The sequence below is a fragment of the Cyclopterus lumpus genome, chromosome 3 (genome assembly GCF_009769545.1).
Source record: "Cyclopterus lumpus isolate fCycLum1 chromosome 3, fCycLum1.pri, whole genome shotgun sequence".
Lineage (NCBI taxonomy): Eukaryota > Metazoa > Chordata > Actinopteri > Perciformes > Cyclopteridae > Cyclopterus > Cyclopterus lumpus.
In genome coordinates this window covers 452,783-472,518 of record NC_046968.1, presented here as the reverse complement: position 1 = coordinate 472,518, position 19,736 = coordinate 452,783, and the positions used below count along the sequence as shown (strand labels likewise).

General features: G+C 39.9%; 1 protein-coding gene across 5 annotated transcripts in view; it reads right to left on the bottom strand.

Annotated features, from left to right (window-relative positions):
• The window catches only part of lrrk1 (leucine-rich repeat kinase 1), a 100,380-nt gene extending 81,413 nt beyond the window's left edge, over positions 1 to 18,967 (bottom strand). For all 5 annotated transcript variants that reach the window (XR_004611525.1, XM_034557651.1, XM_034557659.1 and 2 more), the window contains exons 1-2: positions 18,772 to 18,967; positions 12,612 to 12,755 (exon numbers count right to left, since the gene is read on the bottom strand). Coding sequence is in view for 4 of the 5 variants with exons in the window: in XM_034557651.1 (XP_034413542.1) it covers positions 12,612 to 12,681 (70 nt within the window). In the remaining variant the exon portion in view is untranslated. The remainder of the gene's footprint in view (positions 1 to 12,611; positions 12,756 to 18,771) is intronic.
• Positions 18,968 to 19,736: the final 769 nt, after the last annotated feature.

Below are 19,736 nucleotides of genomic sequence, written 5' to 3'. Positions count from 1 at the left end.
AGTTCTCACCTCTCAACATGTTCAAACTAACAGTTCTCATCTCTCAACATGTTCACCTCTCAACATGTTCAAACTAACAGTTCTCACCTCTCAACATGTTCAAACTAACAGTTCTCATCTCTCAACATGTTCACCTCTCAACATGTTCAAACTAACAGTTCTCATCTCTCAACATGTTCAAACTAACAGTTCTCACCTCTCAACATGTTCAAACTAACAGTTCTCACCTCTCAACATGTTCAAACTAACAGTTCTCACCTCTCAACATGTTCACCTCTCAACATGTTCAAACTAACAGTTCTCACCTCTCAACATGTTCAAACTAACAGTTCTCATCTCTCAACATGTTCACCTCTCAACATGTTCAAACTAACAGTTCTCACCTCTCAACATGTTCAAACTAACAGTTCTCACCTCTCAACATGTTCAAACTAACAGTTCTCATCTCTCAACATGTTCACTTCTCAACATGTTCAAACTAACAGTTCTCACCTCTCAACATGTTCAAACTAACAGTTCTCACCTCTCAACATGTTCAAACTAACAGTTCTCACCTCTCAACATGTTCAAACTAAAGCTGCAACAAGTCATAGTTGACAGCTGTACTCGCTAACCAGCCATCACTTCTCTCTCTCTCTCTTCCTTTTTTTTTTTTTACAAAGAACATTCAGTAATCTGCCTTTTTCTTTTTTTTGTACATAGTGTTTATTAATTTACCTATATTGTTTTTTAGCCATTTTCTCATGTGTTTGTCATACTGTATTGTATCTGTGTTGTCTGGACTGTGCTACTGCCTCTTGGCCAGGTCATCATTGAAAATGAGAATTGGTTCTCAACTGATTTCACCTGGTTAAATAAAAAGTCAAATAAAATCTCAAGCAGCCCGTCAAAAAGCTAAAGACCATCACTGGTGCAATGTCAATCATTTACTTTGTATCAATAAATGATGTCAGAATTCATTTGGTTGTGGTGCAGGATGATAAAGACATACAAATAAGATTGTGTTTAGTAAAACAGCAGTAGGTTATGTCTATAGAGGATCAAAATGTGATGTGGCACATACACTTTACACTGGTTTGATTTTCTCTCACCCTGAGTTTCCTGTCCCTTTCTACTGTCATCTAAAATGGTAACTTTTAGCGCTCTACAATTCTCTACATGCTGATGGAGAAGCATTTCTATTTGAAAAAAACTAATAAGACTTCAGGGAGTAATCACTATTTCACTAAATGACCATCACATATGTACACGAGTGCTGCTGATCAGTGAAGCTTTCAGGGGATTTTCCACATGGCCACATGTTTCACTCTACCTCGGCCAGGGCCGGACCACAAGAAGGAACCGGCTTCACATCCACATAATCCTTCCTCGGAAAAACACACACTCACTGGTGACAACATCATTTGTAGTAGAAGCCCAACTAAATCAATCACACTCAACTTTATACACAAACAATAGACAATGATTGAGATTAAAGCTGCTAGCAGCAGTGATCCGACCTTCACGCACATTGAGGGTACTTGCTGGACGCTGGTTGACACGACCTGGAACTTGCTTGAGCATCAGACACTGCTTACACAATATTTCATGCGTGGAGCAGCGGCTTTGTCATGTTTATATTTTGCAGGGGCTTAAACTTTAATGTTTTAAGTGTATCTCTGACTACTATTTTAGATGAAAGCCAGGAAAGATTAAAACAAATAAACGGAATGTGTGAATGTGCTATAGTGTTTGTAACACAACAGACTGTCAAATTAAATGCAGGTCTGTAAACCGACTGTGTGTTTGTGCTGGAGGGTCTTACTAATATAATAATATAGTAATACATGTTGGCAAGAGAGACCAGTGAGGAGTCAAAGAGAAAAGGACGTGCAGTGAATACAGATGAAGAGAAAAGTGGGGTCAATTTGCTGTTAGTCAAACACTTAAATTTAACACTGTGAGCTTTCATTTGTAGATGTTTTGTGAACAGCTGTATCGTCTTCTCCATTTTCAGAATGTAGTTTAGATAATTCATTGAAACATCCAACCTGAATCTCACAATTTTCAGGTATTTTGTAGTGATGCCTACTTCCATGGAATCAAAACTATTGTTAGCTAATGTTAGCTCTCCAAACAGTTTTAAATAGATATATTTAGAGAAGGGAACCACATGTATGGGCTGCAGAAGTTCTTACCCTGAACGTAGTGCACTCAGTTTTTGGACCTCTGTATTTCTTAAACCCTGCATATGACCATGGTTTCCAAGTCGGTGGTGCTATAACTATGAGTTAATATTGGCATGCAGAAGTCTTCAAGCCTTGACTCTCATCAAGCATGTCAACTCTGGGACAGTTTTAAACAAGTACAGTTGAGTTACCAGTTAACAGCTTGATGTACGATCGCGGACCATGTAAAAATGGCCACCACACCAGGCCGTGCCATGAAACCTCAAGCTTTTGAGAACTTTTAGTCACGAAGGACTTCAGATTCAGGTCAAACACAATATTGGGGCTACTCAAAAGGGGGCGTTATCAAAGCTATTCCAAGCACCTCCTTTTTCTGCTGAAAGTGGTACGATAATAATAATAATATTAATAAGCATTCAAAGAACAATAGGTCCTTCGCTCAAACCCTAATAAAATGACACTTTTGTCAACTGAAATTGTTTTAGTTTTTCCCATCAAACTACCGGAGAGGAGACTCTGCTCCAGGTCAGTTACAGTCAGTGTTCAATGGAATAACTCTGAACAAGTACTGAATTCAATCAGTGCTGCCATTCTACTGATGAAGAAACTTAGAAAAAGCCATTTATATCTACGTAGGGAGCGAACTCTTTCAGGAAGTCCACCATGTTGCACCACAATGTTTCTACAGAAGAATGGACAAACCAACACTGGATCTATAAAGTGCCCTTTTAAGTTATCTAAAGGTAGTGATGCGTTCTGAAACCCGGTATTAAATGGGCCTGGGTGCTTTGGAATTGTGTTTGCTGTACTTTTTATATAAATAATTTTTATTGTGACTGGAACCACCATCCATCCATCCATTATCACCCGCTTATCTGGGGTCGGGTCGCGGTGGCAGCAGGTTCAGCAGGCCGACCCAGGCTTCCCTCTCACCCGCAGCACTTTCCAGCTCATTCTGGGGGATCCCGAGGCGTTCCAAGGCCAGCCGGGAGATATAATCCCTCCAGCGTGTCCTCGGTCTTCCCCGGGGCCTCCTACCAGTTGGACGTGCCCGGAAAACCTCTAATGGGAGGCGTCCAGGAGGCATCCTAACTAGATGAACCACCTCAGCTGACTCCTTTCGACACCAAGGAGCAGCGACTCGACTCCGAGCTCCCCCCTGATGTCCGAGCTCCTTACCCTATCTCTAAGGCTGAGCCCGGCCACCCTACGGAGGAAGCTCATTTCGGCCGCTTGTATCCGAACTGGAACCATCAATTCGGCTCAATTTTGTTGACGGACCTCATGGCAGAGAAAACTCTCCTTGGAGAAGGCCGTTCATTCCCAGCTGCAGCATCTACTCTGTCGGGCTGAGATCCTCCAGCTACACAACTTCTCTGCTGGCTGAGACAAAGCAGTCGAAGCAGGAGGACAGAAGACTAGGACAGAAGAGAGGAGGAAAGGAGGACACAGAAGATAGGACAGGAGGATAGAAGACTAGGACAGAAGAAAGGAGAGGACAGAAGGATAGAAGACGTGAGGTCAAAGGTCAGGAATGTCGTATGTGTACAGATTGTAAAGCCCTCTGAGGCAAATTTGTAATTTGTGATATTGGGCTATACAAAATAAACTGAATTGAAGACTATGAGAGAAGGACAGAAGATAGAATATAGAAGACAGGAGGACAGAAGATGGAAGACAGGAGGACAGAAGATAGAATATAGAAGACAGAAGATAGAAGACAGAAGACAGGAGGACAGAAGATAAAATATAGAAGACAGGAGGACAGAAGATAGAATACAGAAGACAGGAGGACAGAAGATAGAATATAGAAGACAGGAGGACAGAAGATAGAATATAGAAGACAGGAGGACAGAATATAGAATAAAGAAGACAGGAGGATAGAAGATAGAATATAGAAGATAAAATATAGAAGACAGGAGGACAGAAGATAGAAGACAGGAGGACAGAAGATAGAATATAGAAGACAGAAGATAGAAGACAGAAGACAGGAGGACAGAAGATAAAATATAGAAGACAGGAGGACAGAAGATAGAATACAGAAGACAGGAGGACAGAAGATAGAATATAGAAGACAGGAGGACAGAAGATAGAATATAGAAGACAGGAGGACAGAATATAGAATAAAGAAGACAGGAGGATAGAAGATAGAATATAGAAGATAAAATATAGAAGACAGGAGGACAGAAGATAGAAGACAGGAGGACAGAAGATAGAATATAGAAGACAGAAGGACAGAAGATAGAATATAGAAGATAAAATATAGAAGACAGGAGGACAGAAGATGGAATATAGAAGATAAAATATAGAAGACAGGAGGACAGAAGATAGAATATAGAAGACAGGAGGACAGAAGATAGAAGACAGAAGACAGAATATAGAAGACATGAGGACAGAAGATAGAATATAGAAGACAGGAGGACAGAAGATAGAATATAGAAGACAGAATATAGAAGATAAAATATAGAAGACAGGAGGACAGAAGATGGAATATAGAAGATAAAATATAGAAGACAGGAGGACAGAAGATAGAATACAGAAGACAGGAGGACAGAAGATAGAATATAGAAGACAGGAGGACAGAAGATAGAATATAGAAGACAGAATATAGAAGACATGAGGACAGAAGATAGAATATAGAAGACAGAATATAGAAGACATGAGGACAGAAGATAGAATATAGAAGACAGGAGTACAGAAGATAGAATATAGAAGATAAAATATAGAAGACAGGAGGACAGAAGATAGAAGACAGAAGACAGAATATAGAAGACATGAGGACAGAAGATAGAATATAGAAGACATGAGTACAGAAGATAGAATATAGAAGATAAAATATAGAAGACAGGAGGACAGAAGATAGAAGACAGGAGGACAGAAGATAGAATATAGAAGACAGAATATAGAAGATAAAATATAGAAGACAGGAGGACAGAAGATGGAATATAGAAGATAAAATATAGAAGACAGGAGGACAGAAGATAGAATATAGAAGACAGAATATAGAAGACAGAATATAGAAGACATGAGGACAGAAGATAGAATATAGAAGATAAAATATAGAAGACAGGAGGACAGAAGATAGAATATAGAAGACAGAATATAGAAGATAAAATATAGAAGACAGGAGGACAGAAGATAGAATATAGAAGACAGAATATAGAAGATAAAATATAGAAGACAGGAGGACAGAAGATGGAATATAGAAGATAAAATATAGAAGACAGGAGGACAGAAGATGGAATATAGAAGATAAAATATAGAAGACAGGAGGACAGAAGATAGAAGACAGAAGATAGAATACAGAAGACAGGAGGACAGAAGATAGAATATAGAAGACATGAGGACAGAAGATAGAAGACAGAAGATAGAATATAGAAGACAGAAGATAGAATACAGAAGACAGGAGGACAGAAGATAGAATATAGAAGACATGAGGACAGAAAATAGAAGATAGAATATAGAAAACATGAGGACAGAAGATAGAAGATAGATTATAGAAGACATGAGGACAGAAGATATAATATAGAAGACAGGAGGACAGAAGATAGAATATAGAAAACATGAGGACAGAAGATAGAATATAGAAGACAGGAGGACAGAAGATAGAATATAGAAGACATGAGGACAGAAGATAGAATATAGAAGACAGGAGGACAGAAGATAGAAGACAGAAAACATGAGGACAGAAGATAGATTATAGAAGACAGGAGGACAGAAGATAGAATATAGAAGACATGAGGACAGAAGATAGAATATAGAAGACAGAAGATAGAATATAGAAGACATGATGACAGAAGATAGAATATAGAAGACAGAATATAGAAGATAAAATATAGAAGACAGGAGGACAGAAGATGGAATATAGAAGATAAAATATAGAAGACAGGAGGACAGAAGATGGAATATAGAAGATAAAATATAGAAGACAGGAGGACAGAAGATAGAAGACAGAAGATAGAATACAGAAGACAGGAGGACAGAAGATAGAATATAGAAGACATGAGGACAGAAAATAGAAGATAGAATATAGAAAACATGAGGACAGAAGATAGAAGATAGATTATAGAAGACATGAGGACAGAAGATATAATATAGAAGACAGGAGGACAGAAGATAGAATATAGAAGACAGAATATAGAAGATAAAATATAGAAGACAGGAGGACAGAAGATGGAATATAGAAGATAAAATATAGAAGACAGGAGGACAGAAGATAGAATATAGAAGACAGAATATAGAAGATAAAATATAGAAGACAGGAGGACAGAAGATGGAATATAGAAGATAAAATATAGAAGACAGGAGGACAGAAGATGGAATATAGAAGATAAAATATAGAAGACAGGAGGACAGAAGATAGAAGACAGAAGATAGAATACAGAAGACAGGAGGACAGAAGATAGAATATAGAAGACATGAGGACAGAAAATAGAAGATAGAATATAGAAAACATGAGGACAGAAGATAGAAGATAGATTATAGAAGACATGAGGACAGAAGATAGAATATAGAAGACATGAGGACAGAAGATAGAATATAGAAGACATGAGGACAGAAGATAGAATATAGAAGACAGGAGGACAGAATATAGAATATAGAAGACATGAGGACAGAAGATAGAAGACAGAAAACATGAGGACAGAAGATAGAATATAGAAGACATGAGGACAGAAGATAGAATATAGAAGACAGAAGATAGAATATAGAAGACATGATGACAGAAGATAGAAGACAGGAGGACAGAAGATAGAAGACAGATTATAGAAAACATGAGGACAGAATATAGAAGACAGGAGGACAGAAGATAGAAGACAGGAGGACAGAATATAGAATATAGAAGACAGGAGGACAGAAGATAGAAGATAGGAGGACAGAAGATAGAAGACAGAAGACAGAATATAGAAGACAGAATATAGAAGACAGAATATAGAAGACAGGAGGACAGAAGATAAAATATAGAAGACAGGAGGACAGAAGATAGAAGACAGGAGGACAGAAGATAGAATATAGAAGACAGAATATAGAAGACAGAATATAGAAGACAGGAGGACAGAAGATAGAAGACAGGAGGACAGAAGATAGAATATAGAAGACAGAATATAGAAGACAGAATATAGAAGACAGGACGACAGAAGATAAAATATAGAAGACAGGAGGACAGAAGATAGAATATAGAAGACAGAATATAGAAGACAGGAGGACAGAAGATAGAAGATAGGAGGACAGAAGATAAAATATAGAAGACAGGAGGACAGAAGATAGAATATAGAAGACAGAATATAGAAAACATGAGGACAGAAGATAGAATATAGAAGACAGGAGGACAGAAGATAAAATATAGAAGACAGGAGGACAGAAGATAGAATATAGAAGACAGAATATAGAAAACATGAGGACAGAAGATAGAATATAGAAGACAGGAGGACAGAAGATAGAATATAGAAGACAGGAGGACAGAAGATAGAATATAGAAGACAGGAGGACAGAAGATAGAATATAGAAGACAGGAGGACAGAAGATAGAAGACAGGAGGACAGAAGATAGAAGATAGAAGACAGGAGGACAGAAGATAGAAGACAGGAGGACAGAAGATAAAATATAGAAGATAGAATATAGAAGACAGGACGACAGAAGATAAAATATAGAAGACAGGAGGACAGAAGATAGAATATAGAAGACAGAATATAGAAAACATGAGGACAGAAGATAGAATATAGAAGACAGGAGGACAGAAGATAGAATATAGAAGACAGGAGGACAGAAGATAGAATATAGAAGACAGGAGGACAGAAGATAGAATATAGAAGACAGGAGGACAGAAGATAGAAGACAGGAGGACAGAAGATAGAAGATAGGAGGACAGAAGATAGAATATAGAAGACAGAATATAGAAGACAGGAGGACAGAAGATAGAAGACAGGAGGACAGAAGATAGAATATAGAAGACAGAAGATAGAATATAGAAGACAGAATATAGAAGACAGAATATAGAATATAGAAGACAGAAGATAGAATATAGACACACATGGACGATAGCTGTTTGCTGCTACATGAATGCTTTGAATGTTGTATAGAGAGTCTTTAATGAATGCTTGTATTCAACCTTTTATCTTTATTAAAGCACAAAGCATTACTTCTTTCAGCCTTTTTAAACAATGTTTCACACAGGAAGTGTATTTCATAGTGTATACATACCACTGACAAATATGTGGAATTATTAGGTTATTTAAAACTACGATCACAACAATATAATGGAAGCATTTTGACTTTGTTATCATGTGGGAGGGGGAAAGGCAGAGAGTCCCATCCCTGCTGTTGTGTGGGATGCATATTTTCATTGACATCATATATAATATATCATCTAAATGGTTTTTAGTAGGTTATCGATGTCCTGTGTTTTACATGGCTGCTAAAACGTCTCCAGCAGCGCTTCCACTGTGAACCGGGCTGTCAAATGTAGCTCCAAACTTTTTTTCTGCAGTGTAATGCATTTTAGCTTTAACATTTGTAATGCAATTTGTTTCACATTTCTGGATTTTAAGCAACACATTTTCGGCAGGAAATGTATTTTCTAGTTTTTGAGAGCGTTAAAAAGCATCTGGAGCAACATTTAGACCACGTCCAGCTACAATCCTCCATTTAAACCCAGTGTCATACACCCAGACTTGAGTGAAATGGATTGAGAGCGACATCAGAATCAGGTCAATGCATTCTCATAAACAACCACGGCCGTACCAACGAGCTCCACAGGATCTGATGTCAGTAAACTGATAGTCAGTACTGTGTAGGGGAGCTTCAAGGCAAAGCCAGTGCTACATGTGCAGCATATTAACAAGGCTCCGTCTGCTCCTCTCTCCACTGACCTGCTCATAGCGAAGCAGCGAATCCTCCTCTTCCTCCTCTTCCTCCTCTTCCTCCTGCCTCTGTCACATTTAAAGCGGAGCGCTTCCTTTTCATGGCTTCCCTTCAGCTGCTGTGTGGCTTCTACCGAGCTGTGCTCCCTGGATGATCTGCCTCCTTTCTAACCCTGTGACAGGCTGACGAGGATGGGAGGATGGAGCAGGAGGAGGGGGTAGCAGGGAATGATGCTCCTTTGTTTAAGAACCACAGCAGCCTCTGAGCTTCCTGTATCTCTCTCGCTCATATCTACTGTAATCTTACTCTTAATAGCAGCTATAAGTCCATTGGCTCCTACATCTCTATAAAGAACTTGCAACAATTAACATTTTCTTCTGGAAAATTAGTGAGTATTTGGGTGTGTTTTTGTACATTTGCTTTGATACACACACACAATACTAGTTAGTAGATTCACCAAACCTATCCTGTAATTTCCATACCTCATATGCAAGTTCACCAAAACCAGTCAGTTTCTGACTGAGTTCACGCCGGCCAACACGAGGCTTGAGAAAGCTTCAGACTGCAGTGGCGGATTCCTGTGGCGTTCTTTATGGGGTATTATTTACATGCTGCACCTTGTTGATTAGCAGGATAGTCACAAGCTCAAACTGGCAACCCCACTCAGGACTGGACTTCACTAGTGCAGTCACTGCAACCAGCTGGTCAGGGTCCAGGAACACGTGCAATGCTATCTGCTCATATGTACAGTACACATGTATTCAATACACAGCTTCATAAAACAGCTATAGAAGGTGTATCCACAAGAAATGATTACATTTTATGTTAACATTTGTAGAAGGTTGTGACCATTTCCTGGCTTTTCATTAGCAGGGCTGATGACTCCACATGTTCCACAATTTGCTACATATTAAGCAAATGATAAAGAAAGAGCAATTCCTAACACTGGAGCCGCTGCACTGTCATGTCTGCTTCATAACTGGCAGTTGACAAATCAAATGACATGGTTACATGCTTGTTGAGGACTCACTCAATCGACCATCGTTAGTTCATGTTCAGGCTCAACATTTCTGTCACACTTCAACAGCTCAGGTGAGAATTAAAAACGTATTGTTGCAGAACAAAATATTTTGACTTTGATATTAAGCATAATACCTATTTCTCATATAGTGACCAACGTGTTTTCTTTCTTTTAGGTCTGATTGAAAGAAAAAGAAATGTACACTTGTATTGATCCCCGTGGGTAATTCTTCTCTGCCTTGACCCATCCTTAGTTATTAAGGAGCAGTGGGCTGCAGTGAAGCACCCGGGGGTCCAGTGCCTTGCTCAAGGACACTTCAACATGAACTATGGGGAGAGTGGGGATAGAACCGAGGACCTTGTGGTTACAGGACGACCGCTCTCCCCCATAAATAAATAAATTGCGCTTATTAGTAAGAGGTCGATAACCGGTATTTGGAACCAATATACATTTACCAGTAAAAATGTAATTCTTATTATTTAACATTTCAAAACTCCAACACAAACATTATCTTTTTTTAGAAAATTAAAATTAAAAAAAGAGCAGGAGAAAGGAGAGAGTAAGTTTGGACTGAAGTTTTGCTGTGATACAAAAACAGTTTTTGATCATGAAGTCCAGTGTTTGAGTGTATGAACTACTAACTGACCAACAGAGAGACGGCTGACTCATATGACAGCATGTTGAATGTGCGTCAGCACGTCTGCGTTGTATATGTCTGGTGTATGAAATGTCTGTATCTTCACTCATTTTTTTAAACTAGGGTTGGAAAGAGCAAGAGATACCCAATGACGTCCAGGTGAGGATATCTTCACCCAGCAGGTGTCCTTACAGAGCACCTACAAACAATGTACAGCAGGTAAAATAAGTATTGAACACAACACCATTTTTGTCAATAAATATATTTCTAAAAGGTGCTATTGACATGACAACCCAAGTAATTAAGAACCTTCAAAGAAAACCTAACAAATACATTCAGAAATTAAGTTATGCGTTATAAAATTGAATGACACAGGGAAAAAGTATTGAAGACACTTACTGAAATTAATGTAATACTTGGTACAAAAGCCTTGTTGGTTCAAGACGCCTCCTGTATGGATAAACTAGCCTCATGCATTGCTCAGGTGGGATTCTTCTGTGGGTCCTCTATGAACTTTCTTTTGTTCTTTCTCTTGGATTCCAGTCAGCTGATTGACTGGGCCATTCTAGCAGCTTTAAGTTCTTTCTCTGAAACCCATGACCGTTTCATTGTCTTGCTGAGGTGTCTACCCTTGTTTCATCTTCATCATTCTGGTAGATGGCAGAAGATTGTTCAAGAATGTCTCGGTAGATTTGTCCATACATCCTTCCTTCAACAATATGAAGTTTGTCAGAGCTGTACGCTGAACAACAGCCCCACCCCATGATGTTCCCACCTCCAAACTCCATTTCTGGTTTGGTGTTTTGGGGGTGATGTGCAGTGCCATTTGACCTGGAGTGTATTATGGCATCCAAAGAGTTCCATTGTGGTCTCATCTCAGACTATATTCTCCCACTATTCCACAGGCTTGTCTAAATGTTCTGCAGCAAACTTTACACAAGCTTCAACATGCTTTTTCCTCAGCAATTGAATCTTGGTGGTGAGCGTAGTACAGGCCACGGCGGTTGAGTGCATTACTTATTGTTTTCTTGGAAAACAAATTACCTGCTAATTCCAGGTTTTCTGAAGCTCTCCCCAAGTGGTTAGACTACTTTCAGATAATTATTTTCACATCTTGCGAGGAGCACATGGTCGTGGCCGGTTTATGTTGAAATGATGTTCTTTCCACTTCCGGATTATAGAATAAGGCTGCTAGAATGACCCAGCCAATCACCAATAGAAAATCTATGGAAATAACTAAAGATCAGAGTTCATAGAGGAGGCCCATGGAAGCTTCTAGATTTGAAGACTGTTGAATGTCTGTAGAACCTGAGCAATGCATGCGACTAGTGTCTCAGACAGGAAGGCATTGAACCAACAAAGGCTTTTGAAAGAAGTATTAAATAAAATTCAGTAAGCATGTTCAATACTTTTTCCCTGTGTCATTCCATTTTATTACACATAACGTAATGTCTGAATGTGAAACTGGTCAAATATATGTTATAATCAGGCACAAGGTGGTCTGAACCAACCAGCACAACAAAAATGCCCTCACCTCAACTTAGACAGGAAGTTAAAAGACAAATATAACCGCCTAACCGTTTCCTTGTTGCTGGGGAAAATACGGATAGTCAACCTACTATAATTTGATCTACCAAAGTCCTGCATCTGCTGCTGTTACTCTCCATCGTCTACCATTAACTTGTTGTCTTTACCACACTACCGTACTACAATCAACTGTAGCTTTAGTCTGTTAGCGGACTACAACTTTCACTGTGTTCAGCACAGTCTCGTTCAGACAGTTAGACAACAACAGATAAGGCTTGTGGCTCAAACAATCACACTTTCAGTTCTCCTTTTGCTAAATTTAAGCAGCGCTGCAATGGTGAACCTGCGTGATGCATCCAACTGTGGTAGAAAACAAGAACCGTGTGGATTGATAACTCACCGCTTTGTTGCTCCATGCTGCCGGGAGTGTTTCCAGAGTCCTGGGGAAGGCCAACAGACCAGTACGACATTCCTACTGGAGTTACTTGTTACCACGATCAGAGCAGAGTTACACCAGAGAGGAGGTTGGGGTTCCGCTGTCTCTCTGCACAAAGACAAAGCAGCAATGATGAAGAACAAACACACACATATTCTAGATTTGAATTAGACCCAATGAAGCTGTAAAGTCAAAACACAACCAGATGCATTTTATAATGATTGACTATTGATATTCTTTAAATGTTTTGAATGATTGATATCTTATAAATAAAAATACAGATTCCATTGTACTGCACAGAGCAGTAACGCTTGTTTATTCAAAGCGTATTGATAATAAAGATGTTGTGGTTTTTTTCCGGTAGTTCAGTAAAACAAAAAGTCTAACGCCTTTTTTGTATTTTCTCTTTTCAATGCAAAATTAACATAACAGTTTCTACTTTATTTCAATTATATAGAAAAAGTGAATACATGGTTCCATGCATGCACAAAAATACAGAGTAATGAGATTAAGACAATAGTTAGCTGGGGAATTCCCCTGGGAAGAACGCGTATAAATTCACCGCGAAAAAGGCCAGACCAATGAGGTCAGGTTTTTGAGGCAGGAGGCACAGAGAAGGAGGCCGGGCCATTGGGAATAGGGTTGGGTACCGAAAACCGGTGCCAATATGGTACCTTTCGGTGCCTGAGCCGATTTAAATACTTTGTTTACACTACTCTGATGACTCCGCCCCCGCAGCAGGTAACGATAGCCTATCGTTTATATAGCTACAGTAGCTAGCTATCCATCAACTTTTAACGGCGAAATGCCGAAAGGTAAGCGGTCAAAAGTGTGGCTATATTTCGCAAAATGCTACACAATAATTGCGTGTAAAGGGGGCAACATGTCAAATGTAATGAAATATCTGGCAACGCATAACAGCCACTTGAAAGCAGAGGCACGGTGTTCGACCGTGAGCCTGTATCAAGCACATCAGAGGCAGTCTGGGAGCTCCCTGGCACCGGCAATGGGGAGACCGGTCCCCCTGAAAACGTGGAGACCGATGATGACAACAGCAGCCTTAACTCAGGTTAGTACCGTAACGCCTTGCATTTATAAAAGTAAGCCTAATAACAAGAAATGATCAATTAGGCATTATAACCATGTTTAAGCTAGCTAGCCTACCGTAGCTTGCTAGCTACTAGCAAATGGCTACCTGCAAGTCAGTGTAATGTTAATGAAACTAGCGATGGCATGTGCAGTGATGCTTCTGTTGCGTGTACATATGAATTATTTCATTTCACACTATTTGTGTTTATATTTTTGGCTCTCCAGCTTCAACTGTGACAACATTTGTATAAGATCTGTTCCACTAATACAATTCATCAAAAAGACTAATACATATCCTCCAATGTATTGTATTTATTAAAATTAATACAGGTTTTCTCCTGTACAGGACATGCAATTAATCAGGAGAGGTGTCGTATTTTGCCAGAGAAGCCAAATATGCTCATATTTCTGCAAAAGAATTGCTGAAGTTTGAAGCTGTATACAGAGTGTGTGTGTTTTGTATTTAAGTATACTGTAAACTGGTGTTATTGTTCAAAGTTAAAAAGTTTGAAGCTGTAGTTTGAAGCCACGTATTTTGTATTTATATTTATAGTATACTTTTAAACAGTTGTTCAGGTTGAAGAAAAAACTGTGCCTTGGCAATAAAAGAAAAGCTTTTCTTTAAATGTCAACAATCATTGTTTTGTGTTTAAAAGAAAAAAACCTATCGGTTCAGGCACCGGTATCGGAAAAAACCCAAACGATACCCATCCCTAATTGGGAAGGAGGCCAGGTCTAGGCCAGGGGATGGATGCAGGAAGCAGGGGCAAGGACCCAGGACCAGCATCAGACACCTCCAGGTCCAATGGACCCTATGAGACGTGAAGTCACAACGACTCCGGGGAGGAAGCAGAGTTAATAAGGTGCAATGGAGAGATGTAAATTCATCCATAAGGAGAGAGAGAAGAGGAGATAGGTGCTCAGTGTATCCTAAAACATCCCCCAGCAGCCTATAAGCCTATAGCAGCATATCAAGGGGCTGGACCAGGGCAAACCTGATTCAGCCCTAACTATAAGGACTATTAAAGAGGAAAGTCTTAAGTCTATTCTTGAATGAGGTGACTGTGTCTGCCTCAAGGACTGAAAGTGGAAGCTGGTTCCATAAAAGAGGAGCTTGATAACTGAAGGCTCTGGCTCCCATCCTACTTTTTAGGACTCTAGGAACCACAAGTAGCCCCACATTTAGTGAGCGCAGCTCTCTAGTGGGGTAATATGGTACTACAAGCTCCTTAAGATATGATGGTGCATCACCAATCAAGGCTTTGTAGGTGAGGAGAAGAATTTTAAATGTGATTCTTGATTTTACAGGGAGCCAGTGCAGAGCAGCTAATACAGGAGTCATGTGATCTCTTTTCTTAGTTTTTGTGAGTACACGAGCTGCAGCATTCTGGATCAACTGGAGGGATTTAAGAGACTTATTAGAGCAGCCTGATAATAAGGAGTTACAGTAATCTAGTCTGGAAGTAACAAACGCGTGAACCAGCTTTTCTGCATCTTTTTGAGACAAGATGATTTTTGAAATGTTACGTAGATGAAAAAATGCAATCCTTGAGATTTGCTTAACGTGGGAGTTAAAGGACAAGAGATGAGTCCTTTATCAGCACTAAGGTCTAACAAGACCAGTACGGAGATGAGTCCTTTATCAGCACTAAGGTCTAACAAGACCAGTACAGAGATGAGTCCTTTATCAGCACTAAGGTCTAACAAGACCAGTACGGAGATGAGTCCTTTATCAGCACTAAGGTCTAACAAGACCAGTACAGAGATGAGTCCTTTATCAGCACTAAGGTCTAACGAGACCAGTACGGAGATGAGTCCTTTATCAGCACTAAGGTCTAACAAAACAAGTACGGAGATGAGTCCTTTATCAGCACTAAGGTCTAACAAGACAAGTACAGAGATGAGTCCTTTATCAGCACTAAGGTCTACCAAGACCAGTACAGAGATGAGTCCTTTATCAGCACTAAGGTCTAACAAGACCAGTACAGAGATGAGTCCTTTATCAGCACTAAGGTCTAACAAGACCAGTACAGAGATGAGTCCTTTATCAGCACTAAGGTCTAACAAGACCAGTACAGAGATGAGTCCTTTATCAGCACTAAGGTCTAACAAGACCAGTACAGAGATGAGTCCTTTATCAGCACTAATGTCTAACAAGACCAGTACAGAGATGAGTCCTTTATCAGCACTAATGTCTAACAAGACCAGTACAGAGATGAGTCCTTTATCAGCACTAATGTCTAACAAGACCAGTACAGAGATGAGTCCTTTATCAGCACTAAGGTCTAACAAGACCAGTACAGAGATGAGTCCTTTATCTGATGCATTAGGAGGTCTGTCTCTGTGGTGTTTTCTAAATCTTGACTGAAACTCCTCAAATAAACTATTCTGATGTAGAAAGTCACACAACTGATTTGCGACTACTTTCTCAAGGATCTTAGAGAGGAAGGGAAGGTTAGATATTGGTCTGTAGTTAGCCAACTCCTCTGGATTAAGAGTGGGCTTCTTCAGGAGAGGTTTAATTACAGCTACTTTGAAGGAATGTGGTACATGGCCTGTTAACAAAGACACATTAACAATATCCAACAGAGAGGTGCCAATTAATATATATATATATATATATATATATATATATATATATATATATATATAAATAAAACAATAATGTTATGTGATTCAATGAATGGTGTCAGTCTGTAGTGTGATCTGATTGGTCCACAAGGTCCTTTGGTCTGGTAAAATAACTGATGAAGGTTGAATAAAGATCTGACTGAAAGTGACAAGGACATTATTGACCTCTGCACATGTCGCTCGACAGGTGAGCACATGTTTTGCTCTTCAGTGACACAAATCCCAGCTGACATTGGCTGAAGGCAGACTATCACAGGGCACACATATAGAGACAGACAACAATTCACGCTCACATTCACACCTAAGGGCAATTTAGAGTCATCAATCAACCTGAGCTGCATGTCTTTGGACTGTGGGAAGAAGCCGGAGAACCTGGCGGGAACCCTGTCTGACACAGAAGGGCCAGCCAGGGATCAAGGTCTTGCTGTGATAGGACAATCCCTACACCACTGTGCCACTCAATTAATTCAAATGAACTTAAATTAGAATAAAACATGTATACATGCATACCATTTTCCAGGGACCTCCCAACAGTCCTCAGTCCCACCACACATCCATTGGCATGCACATTGCTTTAAAAAACTTTACAACTTTATTCACTCTGAAAAATGCCATGAATTATTTTCAAAAGTCCAGTAAGTCATAAAGCTAGGTCAGCACCTGGAGGACCTGAGCAACAAGATGCTTCTACTGTCATGAACAGGGGTGGGAGGGTAAAAACTCAGGAGTCCAGGTGAGGCAAAAGCAAAAAGTTCTTTACTGGTCACAAAGCAACACAAACGGGTACTGAAAACTGACACTTGAAAACTAAGCTTGAAGCCGATGCAAACACGGGGTATTACAAAGGCAGGGGACAGGGAAAGAAGGGGAAAACCACAGGGGAAGGGGATAACACACACATGGGAGGCAGGGGCGTGGCTGGGTGCAGGTGAGGGAATAACAATCAGGAGACACACATACACATTGAACTAACAAGAGTGTTACAACTACAGTGTCTCCAATTGCAATTCATCTATTACCAGCTATCTGTCCCCTTATGCTAAAACACCTGAGAACACAGGTAGCAAAATATTGTCTTGAAGCAGCTAACGCTGTTGTTGATTGTGTCCTGAGAAGAATGAAGCAACTAAGGATGGAAGATAAACTCAAATAGATATTCCAAAATACTAACACTCGAGTTGAGACAGCACACTTTGATGTAACCCCTGTTTACTGAGGGAATAAATCAAGAGAGAAGTAGAGTCATTTTCTCATAGACTTCTATACAACCGGAGGAGTTGCCCCCTGGTGTTCAGTAGAGAGAATGCAGCTTTAACTCATGAAACATAGACTTCTATACAACCAGAGGAGTCTCCCCTGGTGGTCAGGAGAGAGAATGCAGCTTTAACACATGACGCATAGACTTCTATACAACCAGAGGAGTCGCCCTCTGGTGGTCAGTAGAGAGAATGCAGCTTTAACACATGAAGCATATACTTCTATACAACCAGAGGAGTCGCCCCCTGGTGGTCAGTAGAGAGAATGCAGCTTTAACTCATGAAGCATAGACTTCTATACAACCAGAGTCGCCGCCCCCTGGTGGTCAGGAGAGAGAATGCAGCTTTAACACATGAAGCATAGACTTCTATACAACCAGAGGAGTCGCCCCCTGGTGGTCAGTAGAGAGAATGCAGCTTTAACTCATGAAGCATAGACTTCTATACATTTACAGACGATGTCTTGCCCAATATAAGTCTGTGTGGTCCCTAAGCAGCCATTGACAACCCTAGAATTTGGACAGCATGTACAATGTGCCTAAACGCCCTGTGCTCTTCCTGTGGACTTGAACAAGACATAAGTAAAATAATTAAATGAAATGTCAAAAAAATAGTAATCATCTCAAATAGGATGTGTTAAGTGTTTAAGTGACTTCCTGTTCATCATCCTCACACACAAGCAGGTGTGTGTGTGTGTGTGTTTGTTTGTTTGTGCTTACAAATGCTAGAAAGCTTCGTGTGCTAACATCAGGAGGAAAGCCGAGGAGCCCTGAGATTCACTATGTGTGTGTGTGTGTGTGTGTGTGTGCGTGCGTGTGTGCGTGTGTGTGTGCGTGTGTGCGTGTGTGCGTGTGCGTGTGTGTGTGTGTGTGTGTGTGTGTGTGTATGTGTGTCTGTATGTGCGTGGATGGGCGCATGCAGCAGTTGGGAGAGCTTGAGGTGTTTTAAAGTAGTACCTCTTTCTAGATAATACTTGATGGAATATGGACATCTCTAACATGGTATTTCACCGTGAAAGTTATTCATAAGCTGTGTATTAATGCACAGCGTGCATGCAGGTCGGCTTGTTTTCCTCTCATGACACCGCTGCGTGGACCAGATCCGAAGAAGCAGGACGGGAGTTAGCCAGTTATTATGATCCGACTCACCACATGGCTCCGAGGTCCAGGGAGCATCACGAGAGGCTAAATCAGGGTCCAGGTCCAGGTCCAGGTCCAGGTCCAGGTCCAGGTCCAGGTCCAGGTCCAGGTCCAGATCAGCAGCAGACACAGAGGAGCTTGTTGTGCCGGACTTCCTGATTCTACGATGCAAACTTTCCAATCTCCACAGGCACGCAGTGTTCTGTCAGACAACACTACAGAGGCATTTCCGGTAAAGATTTTCAAAATAACACCCCGCTCATCTCAATAACATTTCAAAATAAAGCCTACATGAAGCTAACATAGACAGGGAGAAGAGAAAGTAACGACGGGTGAAGTGATGAATATACAAAGTACCCTTCTGAAATATAATAAAGTGTCCCTGGCGTTTTAATTCTAACAATATGTTGCATTAAACAACACCACTTAATGTGGTGTGTGGCTTTGGTCCATGTTATATACTATCTCTCTAAAAATAACCATTAGATCTAAATGAATCAAATGTCCTGTTGTTTGTTACTAATTATATGATACATTGGGATATTTTAATCCAAGTAGGTACATCTGTATTTATGATTGGCTTGTTATTAGAAACTTTGTTATCATATATGTTGACTTGTTGTTGGTATTGTACCAACTGAACACAGACTCTGTTTCCCCATTATTACTGTAGTTCCAAACCACATACTTATGTCAGGGAGTAAATTATTATAGAAATACTAACTAAATGCGTTATCCCAACAACTTATATAGACGCTGCTGTTTTTCACATTATTAGACCTTTATTTAACCGGGTAAAATCAATTGAGAACCAATTCTCCAGACAACACAGATACAATACAGTATGACCCACACATGAGAAAATGGCTAAAAACAATATAGGTAAATTAATAAACACTAGCACATACAAATGATATGTGTATGTGTGGACATATAGCACATTGATTATTCTCACACAGTGAGTACTTCCAAAT